General features: G+C 39.4%; 2 protein-coding genes across 3 annotated transcripts in view; both read right to left on the reverse strand.

The window, feature by feature from the left end:
- The window catches only part of LOC138022452 (translin-associated factor X-interacting protein 1-like), an 18,366-nt gene extending 16,403 nt beyond the window's left edge, over window positions 1-1,963 (reverse strand). Inside the window, exons 1-3 of the mRNA XM_068869583.1 lie at window positions 1,850-1,963; window positions 1,150-1,282; window positions 112-336 (exon numbers count right to left, since the gene is read on the reverse strand). Coding sequence (XP_068725684.1) covers window positions 112-336; window positions 1,150-1,282; window positions 1,850-1,881 — 390 coding nt within the window. The 5' untranslated portion in view covers window positions 1,882-1,963. The remainder of the gene's footprint in view (window positions 1-111; window positions 337-1,149; window positions 1,283-1,849) is intronic.
- A 4,978-nt stretch (window positions 1,964-6,941) lies between these two features.
- Window positions 6,942-10,000, reverse strand: part of LOC138021338 (CD109 antigen-like) — a 65,630-nt gene continuing 62,571 nt past the window's right edge. The window contains exons 33-35 of one of the 2 annotated variants that reach the window (XM_068868185.1): window positions 9,698-9,772; window positions 9,473-9,578; window positions 6,942-8,942 (exon numbers count right to left, since the gene is read on the reverse strand). In XM_068868185.1, coding sequence (XP_068724286.1) covers window positions 8,728-8,942; window positions 9,473-9,578; window positions 9,698-9,772 — 396 coding nt within the window. In that variant the 3' untranslated portion in view covers window positions 6,942-8,727. The remainder of the gene's footprint in view (window positions 8,943-9,472; window positions 9,579-9,697; window positions 9,773-10,000) is intronic. The other variant, XM_068868184.1, reaches the window with a different exon arrangement.

Genomic DNA, 10,000 nt, shown 5'->3' on the forward strand with positions numbered 1-10,000 from the left:
ATTTGAATTGGGTACAACATTGAGTTAGCCGATTAGGTCTATTATCTCGTCCCACTGAAAACAAGACAAGACTGAGGGATGTCACTAGGCTTCATACAAATGGATACACACCTGTAATCTTTTCTCACTTGGAATCATCTCAGCACAATCCAAAGAACGTAATTCTTTTTGTAAGAAAGCCTCAAGCTGCTCTAAAAACTTGGGCTTGTGGACGCCCTTTGGCATAAACTCATTTGTTTGTTTGCTGGCAGACCCAGGGTTGAGATCTGGTGCACTCGGTCCTAGAGCATGTGCAGGCCATGTGTCCAAGGTTCCCGCTCTTGTGTCTATATAAGGCTACATAGCAAAAAGATCAAGGCTTTGTTTTATTTTTCTAGATTAGGTACGGTGAAAGATTTTAGGGGATCTGAAGATATCAAGCTTAAGGGTCAATGCCAGATGGGGTCCGATACATTTCTGAAGTCTGTCACCTGATTGGTCGCCTTTCTTGGTCTCAGCAGACCTAACAACCCCAAAAGACCAATAACCTGGAGATCAAGGTAAAAAAGACTAAAGATTTGGGAAAAAACCTGGAGATTTATACATGTAAGCAGTTCATTGAAATATAGTTTTTAATTATGTTTATCATTGTTTTCCACCATTTTGACACTAGCCAAATTTAATTCACTTTCACAAAGAGGACGAAACATGTCCAAATGCGACAAACTGGTAACAATAACCTTATTTGTCTTCTAAATATGGTTGTGAGGTCCGTGTCTTGTCAACCAGAGAATCAACCAGTAGGTCAAATATGACAAATATGCCTTAGAACTGTGGATCTCTACAGAACTGGCACCAGAAAATCAATTTTCCAAGGCAGAAATAAAAAATAATATTCAAGCAAAGTGTATTTGTGCCTCATCACGAGACTGTGAGACTTGAGAGGTCTGTCTCAGATACCAGATAATTACGTGCACAGTCTTTTCTGAACACTGTTCCGTTTTCATCCTTTTGGCCTTTGTTTTTGCAAAACTCCTACAAACTCATACTCAAAATCTGAAGGTCGCTAACCTGAGCCCAAAGCCCCTGAAGAGTGGCACCTTAAGTTTCGCTCTATGTACCACCAGACCAGACGATTTTACCTTTGGTCTTTGTAGACAATTCTCATACCTGAAGTACAGCAGCTGAGGGAAGTGCATATTTCTGAGGTCCTGATGGACTGGGCAGAGTGTAGCTTGCAACACTTTGACCAGTGTACTGTTTCACAGCTTTGGTGTTTGTTTGAGGATACATTGAAAGCGAGCTTTAAAACAATCAAAATGGTAAGACAGTCATGGTCAACAGACAGACAGACACTGATTTCTTCAATGTTACACAGGGTGTCTTGAAAACAAAGACCCTTAAGAGTCCCCCCCTAAGACTCGAAAATGAAGAAAAGTTCCCCCAAACCCACAATTTGGCTAACCCTAGGCCTAAAAATCAACTTAAGGACTAGTTAGGAATAGGGTTAGCCAAACTGAGGGTTTTGGGTTACTTTCTTCGTTGGAGTCTTAGTGTCTTGGGGGTCTTTGTTTTCAAGGCACCCATGATACACAAGCATGCATCCAAGGCTTCTCCTTTAATATCTGCAGAAGAAATACAAGAATCTGCTACCTTTTCTTGATTTCCGTACGTTCGGCTGGGTTGTAAAATTTGTTTTACCATCGCTCGCGGCATAACTCTTAGCTGACTTCACGATACAAAATACTGGAAATTATTTTCGTGTTGGCAGAAAAAAGGTTTATTCGCCAAATACTTCTCAGCCCTACAATTACTAACAATTGTTACTCAACGTTTGCGCTGTTTCAATTAACAATTAAGTGTTACTTACGGTGGAAGTGGAGGAAGTTTTGTGTGAGACATGTCCACGGTTCAGAACTTTGTGATCAACTACTTCTTCTCCGATCGGCCATTTTGCTTTGTTGACTTGGTAACCATATTGTTATGACGCCGAAATTCCGAGATTCAGAACCAGTCTTCTCGGACCTCACGAAATGTAATAGGCAAGCAAAGCGTGCGTGGCCACTAACTTTGCCTATGAATACTTCAGATATGCCTCTTTTTTAAACTATACCGCCTTAATTAAGAAGATAAAGGAGCCAGATATTCTGAAATCCCTCATCTACAATCACCACATATTTAGAAAGCACGAGGATAAATTCGATTTTTTAAAAAAGAGGTTCATTGAAATATCCTCATTTCAGGGCGTCAAGTGACAAATGACACTCAGAAAATAGGAAAATAGGAAAGACAGTGGCCAAAAAACTGGAAAAAATAGGAATTCTCATCCAAAAATAGGAACAAAAAAACAAAGCCAACAGCAGCTCTGCTTCCTGCGTTATTAATACCTAACAGACAAGATGGCATGCATCCTTCATAGAAACAAGTGTTAAAACTTGTTACCAAGGAAAACTTCGCCTACGAAATTACATCACCTACAGTACTTTATGAGATGTCTTTAATTTAAGTCCGTAGCTGTTTGAAACTGAGAAAGAGAAGCAGCAAGAATATATTTTATTTGCAAATAGTAAATATAATATATAAGTTCACAGTTACCAAATCTCTTAAGGGACGGACCATTAGAAAAGTGATCTTTTTTTTCGCGCACTGCTTGTGCAGGAGTTTTTTTCCAGGTGAAACCTCCTGCACGAATTTTTTTTTAGACAAATATCGCTTTTTTTTAACAGTGAAATCTTGATTCATTATCTACGTTTTTTTTATTTATAAATTATTCTACACTCACAACAGATCAAAGGATACAGGCCACTTTTTAATGCAAAATCTTTTCGAAAATGTACACACAGTGAGAGAGTGCTTCTTTGGATAAACACCACAGACGTTTATCTGAAAACGGGATTACCGAAATTTGCCATTTAGAAGATGTCAAGGAAGATGATGCCAAGTCATTCGGGCTGACCAAGTTCGAGTACAGGAGACTAGCTCGCTTATACGCCGACTCCAAAGCACAGTCCGAGCAGTGTTCCCATGGAAATTCAGCCACAAGTAACGCTGCTTTCAAGACCTCAAGTTCGCCGATTGTATTGAGCTTGCCGAAAGTCATGAAAGATTTCGTTCAAACACGCGACTGGCAGGGACACGTGGTTGTGCGAACCGAATCATTAAAACGCCACTTTAAGAATTTGTAGGTCATGCTCGAATTTTGTGACTTTGAATAGCAGTATTCTTTTAACAGTAGTTACAGCATATGGATTAAACCAGCTGGGTTTCGATAACAATATGTGGCCTCTTTTTGTTACTGAAATGCATACAAATCCAGGAAGGTTAAATTGTGCCAATTGTGATACTCAAACTACTGAGCCTGTTTTAAGGAACGTATTAAACTCACGTTTCCTTTTCATTGAATTCCCTCCTGCATTAATGAAAGACATAAATGTGTTTGAGGAGATTCTAATCAGGGGAGCTCAGTACAAACTAAGAGGTGTAGTGTGATGTCACAACAACCACTTCCGTTGTGCTGTTAACTACTTACATGAATGTGAACTTCAATAAAATGCTTGAAACGTTAATTTTTCAACGGTCTTATGCACAGTATTTATATCAAATGCACATCCCACCATCAAAAGCGGGGGCAGCTCTAGTGAACACTATTTCTAGTTATTAAATAAAAGTCACAATTGGACCTTCCTTCTGCATGAATTTTTTTTCTTTACCTTCTTCTTTGCGTGAATTTTTTTTCTTGCCGCATTCCCTTGCATGAATTTTTTTTAGTTTTTTCCCCACACCCCCAGGAGCTCATTACGAGAAGCCTCTATCTCCCATACTTGGCCTCGGAGTCAACCCTTTCCTGAGTAGATTTATTTATAGAACACCTCCCTTGGGAGATTCAGCACGCTCACTGTTGTAAAAGCCAATCTCCCTTGGGAGATTCAGCACGCTCACTGTTGTAAAAAGCCAATCTCCCTTGGGACATTCAGCACCCCCACTGTTGTAAAAGCCAATCAAAACAGAGCTATCTCAGCGTCAAGGGAATTCTGATACTTTTTCGCGGGAGAAACCTGTTCCTACAAATAAATTTACTCGGGAAAGGGTTGACTCAAGGAATTAGGGGAGATAGAGGCTCCTCTTGATGAGCTCCTGACACCTTCCATCACTTTTCTAATGGTCCGTCCCTAAGGCCTGGCCAAACACTCGTAACATTTCAACGCAACCCTATTGCGATATGTTGTAACATGTTGGATCAAATTTGAAAACGTTCAAATTTTTCGTGCACCATTTTGTATGTTACATGGTGTTGTACTCGTTTGGCCACGTTCACGGAACATTGTTGGGCTAGGGCATGCGCGTTAGGTCCACTTCTTGCGCGCCAGGGGCCTGGAGCCCATGAACATTGACATGTTGTGTTGAAAATGAAAATGTTGTGTGCGTTTGGCCACCCCGTTCAACACATATCGCAACATCATGCAACAAGGTTGCAAGATGTTGCGTTGAAATGGAGTGCGAGCGTTTGGCCAGGCCTTTACATAGAATAAAAGCCAACCAAAAAAAAGTACAATGCTTATTATTTTTTGGCCCTTTTAGCAAACTGGGTAATCTTAGCAGCTGCTTTGCTCTGACTTATTTTGGGCAGTGCTTGTCCTTGACAACATGGCTTTGTCCAACTGTTTATGCTGTTTTTCAGTAAACAATTTCCTTTTTTCTCCTATTTCCTCTGAGTATTTCATTGCTTCACCTCGCTTGTTCTTAGCAGTGTCAAGCATCATTGTGGCTACATTAATAACACTTTGTTGACAGTTGTTGCTAAAAACACGAGCTTGTTTGCAATGGTTTAATGCCACTCTAACAGCAGTCACAAAACGTATAAGGCAGAAAAATATATGAACAACTGTCTTTACAGAGATGGCATATTGATAAAACAACTACAGTGGAACCTGTATATCGACCACCCTCGGGACTTGAGAAAATGGCCGCTTAATACAGGATTAAAAGTAGCACAATATACAACAAAACTGTTCAAGATAAAGTAGTAATAAGGTAGGAATTCGAAAAGTCGGACTTGTACGTCTGGCGCTTCGGCACTCGAAACTTTTGTTTGTAGAGCAAGTCGTTAACTGTCGACGTTGCGGGTATTGATAACTATAGAAGCGGCTTTGCACACTTCTCACCTTTTTGACAGCCAAATTATCGGTGGACGTTTTGTTTTGTAAAACAGTCCACTGTTGACTCATAATCTGATGTGGCTCACTTGCAAAGTTCTTTCTACAGCTAAAATATGACAAAGGAACTTCTTCACGTCTATTCTTATATCCGTGGGTACCATGCATACTTAAGTATATTGGAGCCAAAAGTCGATGAGATGTACTAGAGCCGTAAAATAAGGAAGACTCGAATGCTGTGGCAATTGTTCGCCCAAAATTACGGAAATCTAGTGTTGCACCGAGAGTTACAAGATCTGAAAGTGGCAAAACCGTATGCTCATCCTAATGAAATGATGGACGATTATGAAATGATTGGACACGTACCTAAGTTGATGGCATTGTGGCTAACCAATTTTGAAACGGCCTACAAATAAAGGGGAAGTTACTGTAAAGGTGGAGGTCATGGCCTAGAAATCCCTTGCGAGTATAGATTTGAGGGCGATTCATTCTCCATCACATGGCTAAAGAACAAGATAATTGAAGACGAATTTCTAGCTGAAGAGTGAAGCATATCCATCATTTTTTTGCGTTTGTGATTTCGTACGGTACTAAAGCACATTGCGGACATCTGCAAAGCGTTAACGACACTAAAGAGCCGATTGTCAGTTTACAGTAGCTTTGCAAATGATATTTCTTTATAGTGATGATGGATTGCAGTTTAAACACAATAAAACACCACATAAAATGACATACGGCTTAGTTTCTGTTCAAGGGTGGCCACTTAATACAGGTAAAAATAACAAAGAAAGACAAACATGGGACTGCCACAGGGTGGCTGCGGCCGCTTAATAGAGGTGCCGCCTAATACGGGTAACAAATATAGCGTTTGTATGAGCGAAAAATCGGGACTTTGAAAATTTGCCTCTTAATACAGGGCCGTTATAAACAGTTTCGACTGTATTGTTCAAAAACAAAGAGGATCGATGGAATTGGATTGAGTTACTTGCTTCCTTATTTCCACATGGCAGCTGCACAAGCATGCAAATGACCTCGGACCAGACTCCTTTGCATGCTACCAAAAACACTGAGAAAGTGTGGGCACAAGTTTCAGAGGACTATCATTTACACAAGCTGTAAATTCTCCGCGTTTTTGACAGAAAGTTTCCCTTTTTTGAAGAATTTACCAATTTCTTTGTCGTGGGACAAGAATGTGTAAGACGCGACTTGGAAGACTATGCAGTCTAAGGAAGACAAAACAAGACTGTAGCCTAAGGAAAAAAGAGCGATCTAAAGTTGCAGGAAGATTAACTCAAGATATTTGCGTCTCTTTTTATTAAAGGTCATAATCTCAGTCAAAGTTTTCTTATACACGAAAATGATGTGTCGTAAATGCAATTCTAGACTTTTGATTGGCTTCGGCATGATCGAATATCCGGTATGTTTCCTTGTTCAACAAATATGGCGGCTCCGTTATAATATGAAAGGTCTCTAAGACCATGTAAGGTAAAGTCCTCAAAATTATGGTACGGAAAGAAACATGACAGAACATTTTTGTTGAACTGTAATTGCATTGCAGCAAAGAAATTGTTGTTATTATTGGTTTTCACCCACGCGACAAGGCGGCCATGTTGGTTGGCAATACAATACAGTTTCTTTTCGCAGAATTTGCATAATAATAGTACACCTTTCCCTCGGATATGCAGCACAACCCCAAAACAAAACTACGAAGAGAACTGAGAAAAAATGAGTGAGAAATGCAAAGGAAAAGGCTCTGCTAGCAGGATAAAGAAGAAGCCTTTCACTTTCAGACAAAAAGGAAGCTCCACCTTGAGTTTCACGAATTTTATTTCCTGATACACAGGAGTGAAACAAACTAACCTACACTTATTCTCTTCAGACTGAGTTGAGCGACTGTCCATCATCCATAGTCAACAGTCAACAGTTAAGTGACACACGGTACACCTTAAAGTGAATGAATGCCATTTATTCACTTTAAGGTGAAAAGTACTTACATCGTAATTAGCCAATATTAAAAATACAGTAATACTCTTTGTTTGACTCTCCAAAATTTTGCACAAGCATTGTTTCCAGTTTCTTTTGCCCAAGAGAAAATATTATGGTATTTTTGATATTGGCTAATAAGAATAACTTTCGATCAGTTTTCAAAGAGTCAAAGAATATACCCAGGTTAGATCATATCTAAATGAATTTTTGCGCTGTATAAATACATGTAATAAAAATAACAACGTTGGTTGGATTAAAAAAAACGTACGACCGCAGAAATTGAAATTCTTATCAGTGACTCGGAAAGAAAAGACTAAGCATTTTTACTCGTAAACTGATGCAACTAGTTATCTATACTACAAGTGTTTCACGCCATAAAAAGCTTTAGTAATATTCATCACGTTAAAGTGCCAATCATCTCAAAAAAACCCTTCCCGCACAACTATTCTTTGCACTTGTCTAACGCTAATTCTCACCCTGGTTCGCTTAACTCTCTCCTTTAAAGTCAATGTTTCATAGGCTCCATAAATGTGGGAAAACTAGTTGTCATTTGATCTACGACCGCGCAAGTAAGAGGACTGGGTTTAATACCGGGTTGGGTTGACGTCACAGACTGCTTTGCATAGTGATAGTTCTTTGAAAACAGCGATGAAAAAGTCATCTGTCACGTCAACCCAGTATCGAACTCATTCCCCTTAATTGCTCGGTCATGGTTCAAACTATGACGACTTTCCCTGTCTTTCGAACCGTATAAAAAGTGATTTTTCAATAATAAGGCTGTCAAACCAATACAATGTTTGGAACGCTCTCGGAAAATACTGAAACAAAGAGGAAAAGTTTGTTGAGGTGATACGAATTTCAAGCTAAAACTTGAGATAAATATGTCTTGCCATGGACGTCATAGTCGCTCACAATTCCTACTAAATGATGTTACCATCTGAGAAAAACTATGTAAAGTAAAAAAAGTGACACTTCGGTGAGGGTAAATATGTAAAAAAAGAAAGTGAAGTATCAGGCGCGTAGCGTGGTCATTTTTTCAAGTACGCACAAGTACATATGATCTAGAAACCTAAGTAAACTAAGCGAAAAATACTGCGTTCTTTATTTCTTGTTCGAAGTAGTTGTGTGAATACAAGCAAAGAACAAAACGTCTTGCCCTTATTTTGAGCAAACTTGGCGCAAACAAAACATTGTTTTGGTTGTGCTAGCGTGACTGGAATTGCCAACAACGTTCTTGGAACGTCGCTCCTTTGTCAAGAACATTCTTGGAACGTCGCTCCTTGGCAACTTCGCCTTTTTGTTGCACGCTGACCAAACAACACTGCATTGTTTAGGGTAAAAAAAGTACAATGCAAAACTAAGTGAGAACATGGTATAGTTTTTGTTTTAGTTTTTAGAATTTAATCAAAGTGGTGTTTTCATAAGGAAATCTTGGTTGCGTACAAGTAAAAGTTAAAAATAGAAACAATTAGTATAAAACTTCAAAGTTTTCCTGTGACTTCAAGTACGCACGTGCGTATTTGCGTATAGGACGCTACGCGCCTGAGTATCTATCTAAATAAGACGCGATCCTCTAAGAAGTACTAGTGAACACAAACTTTTCTTCCATCTATCTTGGGTGCAGATGCAACATGAAAGCAATACACCACGTCATAATAGAAATCAGCACTATTCTTCCGTGGTCGACTCCCGTTAAAGATCCTGCCCCCTTCCTCGGTTTTTCTTTTGGTCCCAGTGTTTCGCAGTTGACGCAATCGGTACATACACGGCAGACGCCTTGATCTTTCAGTGAGTCCACGGTGTACTGAGCATCCGCACGGTTCGCTGTTCAATGAAATCAAGTATATATGCGAGTGATTTAATGAGTAATTACGCTAAACGACACAGCGAACATGTTAGAGGAGTGAAAAGGGAAACGGTAAAAATGTTGGAGAACTAGAGAAACTGACTTCAACTTTAAGTATGTCTTCGAAATTCTTTAAGCCCAAAGTAGAGGTTGAAGAAAGTTTAAAAATAAAGGGGCACCAAATTCTTCCAATGAGTACCACTGGGAACACATGAAAATCATTTTGTGACGACAATCGGCCTTTTGCAACAAACGATCATATGGTACAAAATCCGCTATGCTGGAGGGCAAGCTCGTTATTATTCCCCCACTGGGACATTAAAACAAAGAGACCTGAACCAGTCAAGCTTGACTTGCCTTTGTTTTAATGTGCAAGTGGGGGAATAATAATGAGCTTGCCCTCCAGTATGGCGGATTTTGTACCATGTGATCGTTTGTTGCAAAAGGCCTATTGCATCTTCAGATAAGGGGTTGTATGTCACACGCTATTGTCACACAGCATTATTACCTGGTTCATAATAAGTGTATACTGAGGCTGTGGAAGGTTGAGGTTTTCCAACTTCATACGCACGATTGAACGTCACTTCCACACACAGTCTCCAAGACGATGGAATCTGGAACAAACAAAAAAACTGTTGAGCTGCTTTTTATTTTAAAAATGGACGAAAATATAGCAGTGGATTAAACGAGTTCTACCTTCAACAAATTTCAAGCCGAGAAATAGCAAAATTACCTCATCAAAGTAGAAAAGCACTTTGCGATCGGGCGACTCCACACGTTTCAGTTTCAATGACTTATCTGACAGAAGCTAGGTTAGAAAAATTAGATAAAACATATTAACTGATTCAAACAATCATCAGTCTTCTGTAAATTCTGCAAGGAATACTCTTTCTTAGTTAGATGATAAATACAACAAACACTACTCGAATCACGACAATACTGGAATGGAAATAAACAATACACATCAAACAATAGTTAACAATGGTCTGTGCTCAATATGTTGACTAGCCTAACTTAAATACGCTCACCACTCTAA

The sequence above is a fragment of the Montipora capricornis genome, chromosome 10 (genome assembly GCF_036669925.1).
Source record: "Montipora capricornis isolate CH-2021 chromosome 10, ASM3666992v2, whole genome shotgun sequence".
NCBI classification, from domain to species: domain Eukaryota; kingdom Metazoa; phylum Cnidaria; class Anthozoa; order Scleractinia; family Acroporidae; genus Montipora; species Montipora capricornis.